The sequence below is a fragment of the Condylura cristata genome, unplaced genomic scaffold, assembly GCF_000260355.1.
Source record: "Condylura cristata isolate star-nosed mole 26May11 unplaced genomic scaffold, ConCri1.0 scaffold00002, whole genome shotgun sequence".
Lineage (NCBI taxonomy): Eukaryota > Metazoa > Chordata > Mammalia > Eulipotyphla > Talpidae > Condylura > Condylura cristata.
In genome coordinates, this window is record NW_004567103.1 from 54,745,166 (window position 1) to 54,764,626 (window position 19,461).

Genomic DNA, 19,461 nt, shown 5'->3' on the forward strand with positions numbered 1-19,461 from the left:
CCTCACATGGCTTCTTAAGAGAAAACAGCACTGACCTGTATTTCTTCTTGCTTTCGCTCCTTGCAGTCTCCTTTTGCTGTTTTTTTCCCCTTACCTCCCTGATCTTTAGACATTGGGGTGCTTTCTTAACCTGAGGATTATGTTTTGTAAAATGGGTTAGTAACTGGTTTGTGGAGTTAGGTTCACCTTTCTTTTAATAAGCTGTGTACTTTTGTTTATATCACCTTTGTTCTAAATAGATTGTGCTCTCCAAGACCATTTTTTTGGTATCTTTAGACATACTCAGTGAACTAGACTAATAGAATAGTGCTGATAAATTCTATAGTGCCAAAGATGGAGGACCAGATTAACATCTTTAAGTGTTAAGAATTCTTTAGATTTTTTTAATATTTAAAAAATTTTTAATCTCATATTATGAACAATTCTTAGAGCTTTCTTCAAAGTGGAGAATTATCAATCTTCTAACTAGAGATATTTTCCCTTTCGCTTGACCAGATTTTCACAATTTAAATAATGTAAAATAATTGAAAGTCTGTGGACAGTTATTTTCTTATGCCTCATATATTTTTAAATTCAAGGCAAGTGGTCAAACCCTGAAAATCAAAAAGCTTCATGTCAAAGGCAAAAAGACTAGTGATTCAAAGAAAGGCAAGAAAGGAACTTTAACAGGTGATACTGAAGACGAAGACTCTGCATCGACAAGTAGTTCACTCAAAAGAGGAAACAAAGATCTGAAAAAAAGAAAAATGGAGGACAGCACTTCTGTTAGCTTGTCCAAACAGGAAAGTTTTACTTCTGTTAAGAAACCTAAGAGAGATGACTCCAAGGATCTAGCTCTTTGCAGGTATCATTTCAGTTTTCACACACTTATATTTATGATATCTATGAGAAAACTGCATATTAAATGTGAGTTTTTTTTTTTTCGGAAAGTGTAAATTCTGTTGTACAAGTAAATATTTTTGCTTATCTCTTCAATAAGTTAATTTTCTTGAGTTTTTATTGGAGAGCATTTTCAACCCAAATTTTCATTAAAAATATATATACTAAAGCATAGGTATTGATTTTAAACATTATTTTCTTTAGTATGATCCTTACTGAAATGGAAACTCATGAAGATGCATGGCCTTTTCTACTTCCTGTAAACTTGAAACTTGTTCCTGGTTATAAGAAAGTTATTAAGAAGCCTATGGACTTTTCTACAATTAGAGAAAAATTAAGTAGTGGACAGTAAGTAAATCATTTTAGCTCAATAATTTTTAAATTCTTGATATGTGCTGGCTACTGTTGCAGTGAGCAAAACCATTCATTAATTAATGGCAACGACATAGACACTGCGTTTGTGGAGAGAGAGGGGGAGAGAAGTCATGTGTGGGGTCAGTGTAGTGTACCATGGAACATGGGTGAATAACAATTGGAAAGTAATAGTAAATAAAGCTCTTTTGCAATTGTAAGGGCACAAATTCAACCTGAAAAATATGGGAAAACATCAGAGAAGTAAGTAACTTGTAAATGGAAACTTAAATTGTACATCAGTGAAATACTGACACTATCTCATACAGATTAAACAAAAGTTGACTAATAGATTATTACAATGTAAATTAATAAAAAGCATTGAAAATTTTAATACTAAAAGCCTATTATGAGTGATCAGAGATACTAAAAATGCATTTATTAAATGTGAAGATAGTTATTTTTTGCTCTTTTTTACTCTGAAAGGTAACTTCCTGGCCACAATTAATGATCTTTGTTAGACCAATTCAAACCTGAAAGTGAGGGGCAGCAACTAATCAGTAGAATTTAGTTGGTTTCTAGACACTGGTTTAGTTTGGAGCCATAAGAATGAGTCTGTTTGCTTAAAAAGCCCACACAAAAACATTCTTCATGTAAGTGGCCGGAGCGGTGAGCCTGTACTCTTTTCTCCATTCTCCCCTGATCTCTGTGCTCATCAGCTCAAGGCAGTCACAGAAAATAAGGAGAACCAAGAAATTTTACATTGAAAGGTTAATTATAAAAATATTTAATTGCACTCTTGTTATTTTTATCATTGCTACATACTTTATTATATAGTTCTTCCTGAACAGTCTTTTGGTGAAAACTGCTGTGCTCCATAATTTGTATTCAATTTAGAAGAGTTGAATAAATTTGTTTAGCTCACAATGATTTCTGTTACGTAGCTCTCTGTTTCACTTATCAAATGATTTATTAGATTGATAAAATGACTAATTTATTTCCTGGGAGGCCAAAAGGTCAATCTTCCAAAGCATTCTTTTTTAAAAAACACAAAGCAACTAGCCTACATTCAGAAACAATTTAAACTATTGGTTCAAATGTGAAACAGGCAAAACCTACTGTCTAGATACGGAGTTGTTCTTTTGTATATTCTATCAAAATAATCAGATGTTTGGGGGGAGGGGTTAACACAATGGACTTTTCCATCAAAACAGCTAAAATACTCACCCAGGAACACTTGATAAGTGTTTAAATTCGCGCTTAACTTTAATTTTCATGATTCTCTGGTTCTTGGATAGAGGTTGAGCTTAAGCTTTAAAGTCTTCAAAACAGACTTAAAATTCAACATAGAATCCCAAAGAACTACAAAATTAGAACTCTCTTTTGAGATGAGTCTTGATAAATAGAAGTGTCACTGTGGAGGCAGGCAGCCAAAGGGAAGCAGTTCTTTATAATTCTGTTTAGATGCCAACTAAGTGAAAAGCAAAATTTAGTGGATTCAGGCTCCTATAACTCTTGAGGGTTTTTTTGTTGTTGTTTATTTTTTTCTTTTTTAATTAAACCCAAATTAATGAGTTGAAACTAAAATTGACAAGTATTTCAGATTTTTATACTATAAATTTATAGAACAGAGGGAAGGAACTGCTCACTATAATTTGTCTTGCTGTGTTCCATCAGTTGTCCCATTTTTTTTTGTGAAGGCACGGATGTGAGTAGTATACTTATTTCACCTAGAATCTCACCTGAAATTCTTTCCCAGATTCCATAGTCTCCCTAAGCATTAATCATTAAACTTTCCTTGTAGAAAATAACAATCTAAAGAGACAAGTAATTCTCAAGGTAGTTTTAAGATATATACATACATATGTATATAAAAGATTGTATTTATGTATACAGAACTGGGGTACAGGCATGAGGTGCAAGGGTGGTGAGAGGCTTCACCAGAGACAGAGTGGGGAGCAGAACAGGCCGACTGACGAAGTATACTGCTGAGGGGAGCAGCAGGCAGGTCAGGAGAGGTCTGCTGCACCACGTGGATCACCTCTGGGGCCGAGGGATCAAACTCATGCTGAAGTGGCTTTAGCTTCTTCGTGCTGTGTTTAACCCGCTGCGCCACCAAGGAGAGCCCACTTTTAAGATATTTTATAAAAATCTTTCTCACAAATGTTGTATGATTCCATTTATCCAAAATATCCAGAATAGAGACAATATGTATGATGATTGCTCAGAGGATGGATACAGAGAGGAACAGAGAGTAACTTAGCTCATGGATAATACAGGTTTCCTTTGGGGATAATGACAGTGTTTTGGTTAGATAGAAATGATGGTAATACCATGTTGTGAATGCTACTGACCTTAAAATAATTAATTTGGAGGGGAGGTGGGGGGGGGAATGCTTGTTTTTCTGTGATGTGAGTTTCCCCTTAATATATAACAACAATTCCCAGAAAGACAGGAAATGGATGAGGTTACATAAATCTTAGGAGCTCTGTGAGCTCATTACCATAGGAATTTTATTCCTTTTATTATTGTACATATTAGAAGAAGGGAGTGAAAGACCACACAAGGTATTCTATTAGAAAACATTCCAAAAGAAATGATTTCTCAGGTCTCAGACTGTCAGCACATGCTTCACAGGTATTTCTAATGAGTAAATTATGTTGTGTACAATTTGGAAATTTGAATCACTTAAATTGAATTTCCAAAGCGCTCTTTCAAAATGTATTGATTTGACTTAATACAAAATACTCCTCCATTGCCAGTTAAGTTTAGACAGATTTGTTCATCTTTCTGTTCTGTTCTTTTCTCTGTGTTCTTCCAGAAAGTGAGAATTGGGATTTTTCCATTAAAAAGTGCTGTAGTCAAGTGTTTCTTGTTGAAAAACAGTTCGTTGTAATGTTATTTCTACTATAGTATGTGCTTTCTGGCTTGTTTTGGATCATCATACTCCAATGCTTGAGTAAAATAGCATATTTGAAGAGAGAAGAGAAATGGAAAATGAGGCAGATTTAGCACAGAGAAGTGGATGCTGGGATGTATGTAATAGTTACAGGGCAGGTGTAATGGTTATTGTGCAGAGGAAGCAATTACATTATTATTACTACTGCAACTAAACATCTTTGATTTTGGATAGTGGGGTATTACAGTTGGTCAGAGGAGTTAATGAAATAGTTATGTGGATGAGTCCTCTAACAGAGTTATGGTCCAGATTGAACAGGAAATGACATGTGGGGGGAAATGCTAATCAAACTGTACCTGACCTTCAGATTCATTTTTCCATTTAACTTGTCTTTTAATTCTATATGGTTCAGAATAAATGTAATTTTTTAATGTTCTACTTTTAAGAGGTTATGTTTTATGTCAGCTTAAATGCAGTTTTCCTAATCTTTTTCTGTTCAATTTTAATTTTTATTTTACCTTTTATTACTTTTTCATTTGTATTTATAAAATAAAACTGTCTTATAAAATTACTTTTAAATCATGTTGTGCTTTTGCTTGTTTGTTTTTCAGGTATCCAAATCTTGAAGCCTTTGCCCTAGATGTCAGGCTTGTTTTTGACAACTGTGAAACATTTAATGAAGATGATTCTGATATAGGCAGAGCTGGCCACAGTATGAGGAAGTATTTTGAAAAAAAGTGGACAGATACTTTCAAAGTGAGCTGAAATAATAATAATCTACTTTTTACCTTTTAAAACAAGGACAAATAAGACCAGCAATGTGAACTATATTTACACAAATGTGCAAGGCACATACATAGTGACTTTTTTTTCCTTAAAATATCACAAAAATGTATCAGAAGAATGATACCATTTTTAAAGGCTTCACTCCTACAACAACCAAGGCCCTTGGTTATTGGTTTGTGTGATTTATCAGCTAATTTAGGTAGAACAGGGAAGCACACCCAAAGAATTTTCAAAGGAAAGGGTGTTATAGTGCAATAGCAATTAAAATATATCAAATCGCACTGAATATTCAACACCAGAGCTCTAACGTGGGAAACGGTTCTCCTTTCCCTCTCAATAAATATCTATTTTTCATTTTTTTACTTTGTAGTTTATTTTTTAGTGAATGTATTTAATTTTATGAATTATTTATGATTAAACCACATCCAGAATCTTCGTTTTCTGTGAAAAGGAAGAACTAGAAAATTGCTTTAAATCTTGAAAATACAACAAGGAATGTTTTAAAATATAAAACAAAGCCAAGTTAAACTGTTTACACTGATGTGCTATAAAAGCACCAAAAATAAACTTTACTGTAGAGTTACAAGTACATTTATATATATATATATATAAGTATATATATATATGTTGCTGCATCACTTGTGTAGTTTAATTGTATTTCAAAAACAGTGAAGAAAAATTGACATGTATATACTGTTCATTATTGTTTATATTAAGTCTTGTTTTAAATATGTATTATGTGTATATATTGTTTGCAGACATTATTGTTTATGCCTTAGAAGGACTGTAGCATTTTATTTTAGTCTGAAGGTAATTACAGCTATACAGCTTGTACAGTAATTATCCTCTACCAACACTGTGGCGTTTCCTTGATCTTGGTAGTGCCTGCCTTTGAAACAGGGTGTAGGGGATATTAGTTTTCCATTTTTCTATTTTGTTATATAATTTTAAGCCACCAGGGCCTAAATTAAAGTATAATCATTTGTATCCATGTGGAATAAAATTGTGACAATTTCCTACGCACACAGTATTTTTTCATAGAAACATTTCCCTCCCATTTGCCTTGCCTCAGAAATAAATTTGGAAGACATTTGTAACCACTGTGTTTTATCTACTGTGTGTTGTGGTGGCCCGTTGGAGGCAAATAGATCAGAATTTTTTTTTGTACCTATGTAAGAGTACTTGAAGTTTTATTTAAAATAAAATGTTGTGGAAAAGGTAGCATTCTTTTTTTAGGAGTGTTATTTTCACTACTATGTGTGGCACGGATACAATAAAAGACTTTTACAAACTAGTTTTTTAGTTTTTCTTAATCAACCTGAAAATACATTCTTTTCAAAAAAGTTCAATTTGATTTGTTCAGAATCATAAAGAGCAGGAGAATGTGGCTCAACAAACATTGGGCTGAATGGGTAAGGATGGTTTAAAGTGATGTTATTTCCGTGAACCTCTGCCTGTTTTACTGGTTATCTCACATGTCCAATATGAAAATATTAGCAAACAAGACACGTATCAGAACTGTCTTACTCAGCCTACCTGAATGGACCTACAGAAACTATGAAACAACACTTATTATTGTTTTAAGTTACTTAGTTTTTTTGTTTGTTTTTTTTTTCTTTTTACAAGTTTATTTTTACATCATTTTTAACTTAGTTTTTTAGTAATTTGTTATACAGAAATAGATAATGTACTGTGGTAAGAGTTTCTTTGTACATGCAGGGGAATCCCCCATCATTGGGCATGTGTACATTTAACTTCCCATGCTATTGATAACCACCAGATAACTGCACCAGCTTGCCTGTACAGCAGTGAAAAGGGATGCTTTCTGCTTACCTCCCAACCAATGTTTAGTATTGATTGGGGTTATTTTTCACCAACAATTTGATATGTATTTTGAATTTGAATACTATATTTTGAAAAATATAAATTTCTCTAATATTAGCAGCTTCGACTTTAATTCACCTCTTTGTAGTTTTATTTGACATCATATCAAATCCTATCTGCCTTGTAGAAGCTATAAAAATTGAGTAGCTGATGTGCACTGAACTTAGTATATAAAACATGAACCAGAATATCAATTCCCAGATTAATTGGGAGAGATTACTTCCCAGTTATTCAGGTAGCATGTTTCAGGTTTCCTGTTGTCATGGAGGCTGGGAGGAAGATGGAATCATTTGAAAGATGAGCATAGAGTGAATGCAGTGAGAATGAAATGTACTTAGGAGTGAGCCCACTTTTATCCACAAGCTAGATCTCATTTCCCCATAACTCTGGGCATTGCATGGGCCATATTATCTCACCACTCATACTGCAAGGGACCGAGTCACACATTTTGAAATATCCAGAATCTACCTTAATACCTGACATAGTAAATAAAATTTTGTCATTAAGACTTCCAGTCAAGGAAGATACAAGGTAGAAGTAAGCACGCTCTCTAAAAAGTATGACAGAATTAGAGTTCTAAATGTATTTTGGATATAGGCACATCCAGCTATGCAGGAAAGTTTGATTTTCCAAAATAAGAGCTTCGAAGAGGATAGCTCTTATTGTATGTTTATGATGCACAAGAATTCATGACAAGTGCAGTTATATTACTTGATAAGCTTATTTTGAAGCTTAAAGCACAGCTGTTTCCTGGGACTTGAAAGGGCCCAGATTGTAATCAAGGGTCTAATTAAGAGGTTCCAGGTGAATCCAATAGGTGGAAAAATACATTATCTGCCACAAAGTGGACCTTCTTTGTAATTCTCCAGACAGCAGCTTTTGATCTCTAACTTTGATCTCATTTCCTTTCAAAGGAAAAAGCATTTACCATGTGGTATAGTCATTAAAACAATAAAATTAAAGACTTCCAGCTTTCCATCTTCCCAGGCACATGGTAGAATTGTATTTCTTACACCGCCAGCAGTTGAATGGAGTCATTTGACAACCTAATTGTGGACAAAGATCCCAATGCAAGTATCTGGTGTCTCTTGCTAGTTGAGCGTTTAATTTATCTCCTTTCCCTCTAGCCACAGTAATTTATAATTTTCAAAATAACTCATGGTCTGTTAGCCTAGACCCCTGATTAGCTATGATAGAATTCCCTACCAATTCACAATTGACCTATCACATAAGCAATAAATAAACTTTTCTGTTTTAATTTATTGAGATATTGGGATTAGTTGTAATTGCACCATATGCTAGGCTATATAAATATTCTTTTAAGATTTATTTATGCATACAAGAACTGGGATACAGGCCAGAGGTGCAGGGTGGTGGGGAACAAAACAAGTGGACTGATTGAAATACACTGCTGAGGGGAGCAGTGGGTGGGACAGGAGAGGTCTGCCTCGCCATGTGGGTAACCTCCCTGGCCTGGGATGGAACTCCTGGTGCAGTGTCCACAGATAGCTTCTTAGTGCTGCGCTTTAACCCATTGTGCCACCAGGGAGGGCCCTAGGCCATCCTGATAGACTGTCAAACCACTGGTTTAAGACAGCGAGAAAGTATGCCGAGTATGGCTTAACATCCTACCTTTCTATAACCTATCACTTAAAGAAGGGGTCGTAGAAAAGAATGAGACTTCACAACACAGGAACATGGGGACTGAAATTGTGATTCACTTAAGAAGACTGGTAGGAGTGGCAGATTTTAATATGTAGCTGCCTTTGTAGTCTGTGATGTGATAACACACTGGAAGAATGTGTGTGATTGTATTCTAAATTATATACAGTGTTGTAAATCAATGGTGCCTCAAATGAAATTAGTTTCTGAATAGTTCAAATAGCATTATTACTGGAGCAGAATAAAAAAATTAATATAGGATTACTCATCAGTTATATAATTGAGTCAAAGAATACTTAAAATATATAAACCTTTATTATAATGAGTCAAAGTTTCAATAATTTTGAGTATCTCTGAGATAACCACTTCACTCACATGATCAAAGATCTCTATAAATTCTTACGTTTTTAGTATACAAACAAGATATTTTCATTAACGTCTCCCAAATTGTAAACTCATAAACTGAAGATCAGTTATAATAGGGTTTCTCTCTCTGAAATTGCATTTTCCTGCAGGACAATCTGATCATATTAGCCTTGAGGTGATCCTGTTAAATTACTGGCATATATTTCTTTTACATATTTTACTTAACTAATAAGTAATTCTGCTCATCAAAGTGAAGATATAAAAGGTTTTACTCAAGTTTTGTGAAGGATGTGGAGCGACAAGCACAGGCATATTTTGCTGAGAGTATTAAACATACACCTCTATAAAAAAAACACAATATTTATTAGTAACATTTACAGCCTTATGTTCTATTTAACAATATTGTAAGTAATATTTATAAATGTGGATAACGAGGAAGCCATTTACTATTTATACAAAGCTCTAAAATATTGAAACAGCCATCCAACAGTAAGGAAATACCAAATAAATTTTCGTATGGTTCCATGTGAACCATTAAAAGAGAAAAAAGTTACTGGAATTTTAGACATGAAAAATGCATAGGTTGTAAGTTTAAGTTTAAAAAGGTAGTTTGCAAGACTTTTTGTAAAATCATTGATATTTATAAATGAAAGACCAAAAATAAATGTTATCTAAATTGTTATCTTTGAATTATATGATTATTAGCATTTCTGGTTTTATTTTGTAAATTTTCTAGAGAGAGGTACTTATTTAACCAAAAAGTCTTTAGAAAAACATGATTTTGTAGGTACTTAAGCAGTCAGGTGTGCCATGTCTCAATTATGATGCACTCTCCTATCAATTTAAAGATATGGAAACGTGCCAAATCATAAACTTTGACCCTTCTTTTCTTTGCTCTTTTTCATTAAAAATCATTTCATCACTGCAATTTCATTTAAAATTTGAATATTTTAAGTAATTCCTCTTCAAATATGACTTTCACCCCCCCACCCCAGGTTGACAATTTTAAAGTGGTTCCTCATAAAATTCTCTAATTTAATTGAAAATTAAAAGATGGCTGGATTAAAAACAAAAACTATCAGTGTCGTTGATTTTCACCTGAATTCACACCTAATTAAACAAAGTTGAGAGAGGTCTAGGGACTATTTTCTCTGGGCAAACTTTGCATCTCCAAGGGGATGGCAGAACCACGTGTAGTTAATTACACGTGGAGACCACGGTCTCCCCAAGAACCTTGAAGACACTTGGTAAGACTGGAAGAAATACAAATTGGGCGCAGGTGAATCCCCTCTATCCCTCTGGACCTGTCCGTGTACAGCGGGAACAGCAAGACTACGGTCCAGGGGCGAGTCTTGGAACGGGAAATTTGAGAAACAGTAGTACAAAGGCGACGGCAGAAGACACCCTCGCTGAGGGCTAGGTTAAAGAAAAGACCAGTCCGTGAGGTCGAGAACTGAGACCGGAGACATACGGCAGCTGACTCAAAAACTTTAAGCCGGAATACCGGACATTTGCTACAACGGCTCGAATACTCACTAGCCCTTCGGACCTCAATTTCCCCAGATGGGACTAAATTACAAACACAGGCTCTTTCCGGGACTGAATTCATCTGGAATTCAAGATAAGACAGAATGCAGACTTCTTCCGCCAGAAGCGGGAGGGTGTGCGCATGCGTCTGAGTCTGGCACGTCCCCTCTGGGGGCGGGTCCTGTTTTCTGCCGTGCGTGGTCTCCAAGGCGCCAACCCCGCCCACCTCACCTGCGCGTCACGTGATCCGCGCAGCTGGCCGGGCACCTGAGGGCGGATCCCAAGAGCCTGGGGTCTCGGAGGTGAAATAGGCTGCGCCCACGGGCTAGTTTAGCTACAGGAGTGGCAGGTGGGGAGCGCGACTGTCGGTAGCCCGCGGGGCCTCCTGGCTCAGGGTGACTGAATCCTGTTTTTCGAAGTTTGGTTTTAAGCGCGCGACAGGGAGCTTGACGGAGCGGGAGCGAGGCGCGGCTGTGAGACCTCAGCCTGGGAGCTGGGGGGCGGGCGTGGGGAGGGTGGGAGCTATTGGAGTCGCGTGGAAACCCCATCTGGGCCCCACCGGAGTTCTGGTCTGCGCCCCGGAAGTCCCAGCTTCCAGCCGGCCGCGGAGTGACCGCGAGGCAGTGAAAACGTCCCGCGGGTAGCTCAGTTAGCTGAGGCTTGGCGGACGCTCAGTTTGGGCAAGCTTGTGGCCTGCGTGCTGGGGAGTAAGTCACAGGCTTTATGGGGAAAGGGAGGGTGAGGAGTTCTTGGCATTTTTCGGGTTTGCTTTGTATTAGAAGGAAATGCTTGTGTTAACACTGGCGAGGGGTTAAAGGCTTGACAGCTGAGGGCTGAATCCTCCCAAATCCTATGGCCAGGTAGAGGCAGGTGTCAGAGCTTTTCAAAACTGTTCTGCTGATTACAACTGCCCCAGGCGACTGTGTGGCCTCCAGTCGTACCTGGAGCTGGGTGTCACATCAGTGTGCAAGCCAGTGTTTGGAAAATTACCTGTATGCGTTTGCACGGTTGGGATTTGGGAGTTCTCCAGAAGGCACCACCTGATCTTGCTTGTTTTCAGTGCTCGAGCACTGGTGGTAATAATCTACCAGGTTTTTCGGCGGTTTTGATTTAATGATTTAGAGTTTGTTTGGGGGGTGGGGGAGTTGAACTTTTGGGATAAGATGGAAATGGGAAAAAGCAAGCTCCATCCTTTTGTTTATAAGGGTCTCTGTAAAGATTCAAACAAGGATTATAAACTTTACAACCCCAGGTGATTGCCTCTGTCTTTGCCATTTTTCCACTAAAAAAACCTTGCAACTTTAATTTCCTAATCGTATTCTTCTAAGTTCATATATAATATCTAAAGGCTTGAACTTAGTGGATTTTTGAAAAAACATACTAAAATACTTAAGGGCAATAGATACCTGACACTTTTTACATGAAGTGGTTACAGAAATTAACAAAATAGACAAGATCTTTACTACATTGGAGTTTATAAAATTTGTTATTTGGGAGAAATAACATGCATCCGATGGTGATAGTTAATGAGAGTTAAAATAGGATGCTGTGCTAGCTTGAGGGTAGCTACTTTAGATGAAGGAGGTCTTTCTGAGGAGTGACACTGAAATTGAAATCTGTGTGAAAATTAGGATAGTAAAAGCAGAGAACAGAATTTAGCATAAGAAAACCACATTATGATGATCCAAAAGACAGGCTACATTGGCTGGGGAGGGCGGGAAGAAAAGAGAGGAAAGTGCAGAAGTCCAGGTTGCAGAAGTAGGCAGCCAAGAGCCAGAACGTACAGGGTTTCATAAGCTGTGGTGAGAAATTTTGTTCTTAGTGCACTCTGGCTAAATCCATTTTTTTGCCACTCTTTCTCTTTGCTTTCCTTGCCTTAGTTTCTTTGATTTCATGTTGATTCTCTATCTTAAATATTTTATATCCTTTTATGGATTATCATACAAAATGACCAACCATTAATAAGATAGATTTCAACATTGCCAGTTAAATTTTAAATGAAGCTTCTTGTTTTTATGAGGGATCCCTGTGGTTGGATCTTAAATAGCCTTAGCTCCATCCTGTGGAAGAAGCAGCAATTTGTTAAAAATAGTGAAAAATCTTTTTGAGTTGAGATTATTAGATCTGGAGTGAAGCAGTATTAAAGTTTTGGGTATTCACTGTCAAATCAGTTTGAAGTTAATTGACCAGGTTCTTTTTCAGGATATGGAATTTTAGTGATGACTATGACCATCATCAAGTATTAGAGTATTATATTTATTTGCCTTTAAATTATCCTTATCCAAGGTATAGTAGATTGTCATTAACAAATAGGAATTTAGGACCTTTAAGTAAATTCTTAAATTGATTTTCACCCTTTTAAGGGACTTGTGTTGTTTTTATTTTGTTATTAGGATGAAGTAACCTTTATTTAAAAAATTGCAGGATATTTTACTTTCTATAAAGAACATGGTGAAACTAATTCATACAATAGCCGATCATGGTGATGATGTCAACTGCTGTGCCTTCTCCTCTTCCCTCTTGGCAACTTGCTCCTTGGACAAAACAGTTCGCCTGTACTCCCTAAGTGACTTTATCGAACTGCCACACTCTCCATTGAAATTTCACACCTATGCTGTCCACTGGTGCTGTTTCTCCCCTTCAGGACATATTTTGGCTTCATGTTCAACAGATGGTACCACAGTCCTGTGGAATCCTCAAAATGGACAGATGTTGGCAGTGATGGAACAGCCCAGTGGTAGCCCGGTGAGGGTTTGCCAGTTTTCCCCAGATTCCACGTGTGTGGTTTCAGGGGCAGCTGATGGAACTGTTGTCTTGTGGAATGCACAGTCACACAAGTTGTATAGGTATGAATATTTAGATATTTTCAATTTTTTAATCCTAAGAGGTTTGTTGAGAAATAACAGAAAGCAGAATATTTTGACGACATTAAGAAGCAGATACTTTTCAGACATCACAGGGAAAGATCTTTTGGTCTTCTGAAGTCAGAAAAACAGACACTTAATGTAATTCTTGTAGATTTTTCTTAACTCTGAATATTTTGTAAAATAAAGGTTAAATTTGTTAGATTTATGGACTTTTACTGTAGGAGTCAGGCAAAGAAAAATCTTTTGAATAAGATCCATTATTTTTAGATTTTGTTGTTGTCATTAATGGCTCAGGTGTTCTCAATAACTCAGTAATGTTAGGTAAGTGTTAGTTTAAGGACAAGCTGTTTATTGCTTGGGATTCTTGCTGGGGAATGAACTACTGAGCCCCAAGGAAAAAAAAAACCTTGTGATTAGTGGGTGGTGGTATCATTTCTAAAAGGAACTATGTGAAAAACTCCTTTTGGATAAAAGTACATTAATTAATTTATACTGGTATTATTCTTGCAACTTACCAACATTAAAACCATGTACTTTTATGAATTTATATTGTAGTGAGATATATATTAACAAAATTTACCTTTGAAACTATTTAAGTATACAGTTTAATGTCATAAGTACATTAAAAATCATAGAACTTTGAAATGTTACCTTCCTCCCCCTAACATTCAGAGCAGAACTACCAGCTGGGATCAACAACTGTTGCTCATTTAGGGTTAGCTATTGGGTTGAAGAAGGTGATATGATTTAAGTAGCGTTAAAAAGTTTAAAGAAAGCACAAAATGGAATGTCATTTTATGAGTGGAAAACAGATGTCAATAAGAAATCTTCACTTATCAGGTCGTGAATTTTGCCTCTCTAGAGTGGCTTCTTAATTATGTAATTTAACATTATAAAATGAGACACCAAAGTAGATTTAACTATTGGGTGGGATAGTGCACTAGTTGTTGGATTTTTACCAGTTTATTTTTCCTGATTCAGAAAATATATTATCACCAGCACAGTACCCCCTTGGCTTTCCAAAATAATTTTAACTTGTTACTATTAAATTTTTCACAGCATCTTCCTTTTATAAAAAATTTATATTTGAAGGTGAAAGGCCTTACTGATTTTAATGAAAGGCCTTAAATGATTTTAATACACAAGTTGAAAGTACTTTTGATTCCAAAGACATATTTTCAATAAAAAGTCTCATCTTTAAAAAGAAATGTTATTAGAGTTAATTTTGTTGATTGTCACTCACTGATTTTTTCCCCCCAGTTCTGTAGGTTTTAATGTGTTTATATTGTCTTGATATATGGAATAAGATGTGTGATGTAGCCTTATAGTTTAGAATTGAACACGCTAGTTAAGATAACATTTAAATCTCATTTCTAGAAAGCATATCTATTTATAACCTACATATAATATTTTATTCCTGTAAGCATCAGTTAGCCTTTCAAGTCCTGTAATATCATATGTCCTCTTCACTGTATCAGGTTGCTGTTAGAGATTGTAAAATAAAGCTGTTCTGAAATGAAAATCTTTTTTTTTTTTTCCAGATGTGGTAGTGTTAAAGATGGTTCCTTGGTAGCCTGTGCATTTTCCCCTGATGGAAATTTCTTTGTCACTGGCTCCTCATGTGGAGATTTAACAGTGTGGGATGATAAAATGAGGTGTCTGCATAGTGAAAAAGCACATGATCTTGGAATTACCTGCTGTGATATTTCTTCACAACCATTTTCTGGTTAGTTATTTTACTCTTTTAAGTACTAGTCATTCCTACTTTGTATTTGTATTCCTCAGTTGTATGTGAATGTTTTTTCATTTATTTCCATTTGGTGATTAATAAAATCAGGAGCCCTTTTAATTCATTCCTTTTAAGGAAGCATCCTTAAAGTTTTTAAAACTTTTTAACATCACTTAGCAAATTACTATATTTCTATTTCGTGAATGAACCCATTTGTAGAAAAGTTATTTATGCATACAAGAACTGGGGTGTAGGCCAGAAGTGCTAGGCGTGAGAACATTCACCAGAAAGAGACTGAGGAACAGAACAGGCAGATCTACTGAAATACTCTGCTGAGAGTGGGCCAAATTGGAGAGGTCTGCTGCACTGTAGAGGGTAACTCCCTGGCCTAAATAGAACTCATGCATCAGTGGCCATTGATAGCTTGATAATGCTGAGACTTTAACCCCTGTGCCACCAGTGAAACCCTCATAAACTGATTCTTATATTAAAATCCCTACCTAATTTAGAGTTGATAAGCTACTCTTTTAGTGTTTTGTAATTTAAGACCAGCCTGTAATACGAACCATTTTTTCCATTTGTGTGGTATCTTCTCAGAGAATTCCTGGTGAATTATATAATGTAGGGAGATTTAGGTATTTTTTTATTATAAATAATCTGAAAATATTTTCAAATAAAGTAACATTATTATGTTAATGTTAAAGTAAACCTAAGGACATCCTTGTCATATCTTTATGACAAGAGATGTATAGTTGACAGCTTGTTTCCCTAAACCAGGCAGAGAATTCTAGGTGAGATATTAAAATATGTGTAACACTCATTCCTGCCTTGCCTTGAGAATATGTTCTAGAATTATTATTTTTTTTTAAAGATTTATTTATTCATACAGAACTGGGGTACAGGCCAGAGATGCGGAGGGTGAGAGGATCCACCAGAGAGAGAGCGGGGAGCAGAACAGGCAGATCGACAAAGTACACTGCTGAGGGGAGCAGCAGGCGGGTCAGGAGAGGTCTGCCACACCATGTGGATCTCCTCCGGGGCAGGCAGGGATCAAACTCATGCAGAAGTGGCTTTAGCTTCCTAGTGCAGTGCTTTAACCGGCTGCGCCACCAGGGAGGGCCTAGGATTATTTCTTTTAATAAAATATCAATCTGTATTCCTTCTTAGTTTCTCTAATTCAACTTCTGTTGAAATGGATATTAATCTATGTATAAATTCCCTGAAACTGATTGATATATATCCTTTAAAAGTGTTAGAAAGATTTGTGAGAATGACAGTATATTTTTAAGAAAAATAGAACAGGTAACTTTATTTTCATTTGTCATTAATATCTATAAATGCTATAATATATTGACTATTCTTTGTGTTTTTTTAAATTTAAATGAGAAAAATAATCCTATTTTTGCCACAGAATAAATAACATTTCTGATCAATTCTTAAATGAAAATGGGTTTGAATTAGCTTATTGCAATTTACCTATATTTCATTGTGTGGTATAAGTTAATATTTCTTGTAAATGTAATTAAAATGAACAGAGTTTATAGAACTTAGCATAAGCAATAGAACTTTTTTGTATTTAAAGCTTGTATATTTTTATTCTTCGAATTTTAACAAATTTATACTTTTAGATGGAGAACAAGGCCTTCACTTTTTTAGATTGGCATCGTGTGGTCAAGATTGCCAGATCAAAATTTGGGTTGTTTCTTTTACCCATAGGCTAGGTATGTATTCATTTGTAGTTCTCTAAGATGATTTGTTATCCAGATAAAATTTCTGTATTATTTAGGTTTAGTATTGAGATAGCTAAGTTACTCAAAGTGTTTTAAAATGAGGTGCTCATTGCTGATTATGACTTCACATCACCACACAGAGCAGAGGTAATCAATTGGCACTTCATCTGTTTTCAGCTCTTTAAGTAGTCATCACAGTTTCTGTTCTAGTCTACCATCACACTGAAAATGTATTTACTCTAGTTTTTTTATTTTTGTTGGTGGGTGTTCTCCTCTACCCCCCATGCACTGTACTGTTTCTTCAGCCAAGAAACATGACATTCAAGATACAGTGTTCATTTATTTTTTTAATTTCTTCTTTCCTCTTTTTATAACTCACATTAATGGGCCTGTTGACCTCATTCATTAAGTCTGTGCTCCACGCCACCCCGACTCCCCCCACCAACATTTCTTTTTTACTTTTTTGTCCACTTTGTGGAAAAATTCCTCAGAATTATCTTTTAACCCCCATTTGAATTTTTTATCCCATTAATCATTTTCTATTTCTGAAAACTTTTTTTAATAGTACCATCCTTCTGTTTTATGATCAAGGTCATCTTAAAGCTCAGTGTATCAATTATAATTTTTTTGCTTTGTTTCCTGATCTTCTTTGTTTACACTTAAGTCCTTTTTTTTTATTCTGATCTTTCTCTTTCATATGATTACCTTCTTCAATATGAACTGATGTTATTATTCTACTTACTTTTCATAATAAGCTTTTTAAAAGCTCTATGCCTATGGTGGCTTGTTGTTGGCTTCCCTTTAGGATAAAGAGGTGGGTTGTTGGTCCTGTTAGGAAGTTTAGAGAATGTAGGAGTCTTTGTTTCTCTGGAACTTTCCCTGGGCCCCCTAGGTCGAAATGTTTTGCCTGGGAGAAGCATTTAGCCTTCCTGAAGATTACTATGGGTAAAATCAACAGGGATTGAAGGTAGACATTGAGCATTCCATAAACAGACTTTTAGTTTAGTTTTTTTTTTTTTTTCTGTTATTCTGATTCTGTTCCCTGACCATTAATAATCTTAAGGCTGGGCCCTCCCTGGTGGCGCAGCAGGTTAAAGCACAGCACTATGAGTTGGTCCAAAGTCACTGTAGCATGAGTTTGCTTCCTGGCCAAGGAGGTGACCCACACACATTGTCCTGCAGACCTCTCCTGACCTTCCCACTGCTCCCCTCAGCAATGTATTTTGGTAGATCTGCCTCTTCTGCTTCCCACTCTTTCTGTGGTGATTCCTCTCACCTCCGGCACCTCTGCATACCCCAGTTCTTGTATGCATAAATAAACAAATCATTTTAAAAATAATCCTAAAGCTTTTGAGGTTTTCTAGGGTAGATTGGTATTCTTGGCTTTGCCCCCTCTTCTACTCTCTGCACTCTGGGCTGTTACTAGATACTTTATCAATTCACTTGCTTTCTGCTTTTCCCAAATTGGTTTCAGTTTCTGGTTTACTGACACCCCCCTTCCCATTCTTTTCATTAAGAAAAGAATTGAAATTCACGGCTTTATTAATTCCTTCATTATTTTAATGGGAACTCTGAAACTGTGTGGATAATTAGCCATTTGCTTCAGATGCCTAAAAATAGTCTTATTATTTGTTTAAACCACAAACTACATTTTGTTATTCATAATATTGCCAAAGATGGAGCAGGACACTGTGACAAGTGGCAAGTGATAAGGCTAGATGTTAATGGTAATTTTCTAATGGAGTAGGAAAAGTCCAGCGTGAACTCAGTTCATAGAGAGTTGACTTTGTATAGAAGTAATGAGATATTGTAAAGGGAGAATGATGGAATAGAGAGGGAGTTCTTAAGTGGAAGGGAACTCTGTACAGTTAGGAAAATGAAAAATTAACAAAGTGCAAGAAGGAGTGTTGGTCAATATGAAATCCTTCTGGGTTAGTGAACTGCCATTTCTGCAAGTTGGATGTCTGTTCTCACAGACGCTGAAGACAGGAGTCCTATCTTTATTTAAGAACAAACAGTAAATTCTTTCGACAGCTATGAGTTTTCTCAGGCAGGCACTTTTAAGACTTGAGCCCTTAGAATCTGTGTTAGTGTTTGTTCATGTGTTCAGATGCGTAAAGGTCAAGGCCTCATTAAAAAGAGGCCTCAGTAGGGCCAAGGCCATTATGAGTTTGTGGGTAAGGGACTGTTATCAAGAAATAAATACATTTCTTTTTTTGTGAAAATTTGTTGCCTATGAGGCAACATATTCTTTCACTGTATTCAGTTAAATGATGCTGAAGATAACAGTGCCATTACTTCTCTGGCCTATCTTTTTCTTCTGTTCTTTTTTCCCCAAAGATTTATTTATTTATGAACTGGGGTAAAGGCCAGAGGTGCAGGGGAGGTGAGAGGTTTTACCGGAGACAGAGTGGGGAGCAGAACAGGCAAATACCAGCTGAGGGGAAGCAGTGGGCAAGACAGGAGAGGTCTGATATGTCATGTGTATCACCTCCCTGGCTGGGGATCAAACTTCCTCTGAGGCATTTGAGACCAGCTTCGTAGTGCTGTGCTTTAACCCAGTTGAGCCACCAGGAAGGGCCCTCCTTCTCTTAATAACATAAAATTCTTATACGAAAACATGAGAATAGTCATATGTGATTATACTGAATATAATAAACTTTTTAAGGATTTATTTATTTATGCATACAGAACTGGGATACAGGCCAGATGTACAGGTGGTTATAGGGGGTGAGAAGATTCATCAGAGGAAGAGTGGGGAGCACAACAGACAGTGAAATA

The 19,461-nt window shown here is 36.2% G+C and overlaps 2 protein-coding genes across 8 annotated transcripts in view; both read left to right on the forward strand.

The window, feature by feature from the left end:
• Positions 1-5,536, forward strand: part of BAZ2B (bromodomain adjacent to zinc finger domain, 2B) — a 217,253-nt gene extending 211,717 nt beyond the window's left edge. Inside the window, exons 36-38 of the mRNA XM_012727386.1 lie at positions 579-844; positions 1,084-1,227; positions 4,741-5,536. Coding sequence (XP_012582840.1) covers positions 579-844; positions 1,084-1,227; positions 4,741-4,894 — 564 coding nt within the window. The 3' untranslated portion in view covers positions 4,895-5,536. The remainder of the gene's footprint in view (positions 1-578; positions 845-1,083; positions 1,228-4,740) is intronic.
• Positions 5,537-10,574: 5,038 nt separating this feature from the next.
• The window catches only part of WDSUB1 (WD repeat, sterile alpha motif and U-box domain containing 1), a 46,620-nt gene continuing 37,733 nt past the window's right edge, over positions 10,575-19,461 (forward strand). For 2 of the 7 annotated variants that reach the window (XM_004674627.2, XM_012726899.1), the window contains exons 1-4: positions 10,609-10,703; positions 12,779-13,200; positions 14,763-14,947; positions 16,579-16,671. In XM_004674627.2, coding sequence (XP_004674684.2) covers positions 12,803-13,200; positions 14,763-14,947; positions 16,579-16,671 — 676 coding nt within the window. In that variant the 5' untranslated portion in view covers positions 10,609-10,703; positions 12,779-12,802. Of the gene's footprint in view, positions 10,704-12,747; positions 13,201-14,762; positions 14,948-16,578; positions 16,672-19,461 lie in introns of all 7 variants that reach the window. The other 5 variants (XM_012726903.1, XM_012726907.1, XM_012726882.1 and 2 more) reach the window with 5 other exon arrangements.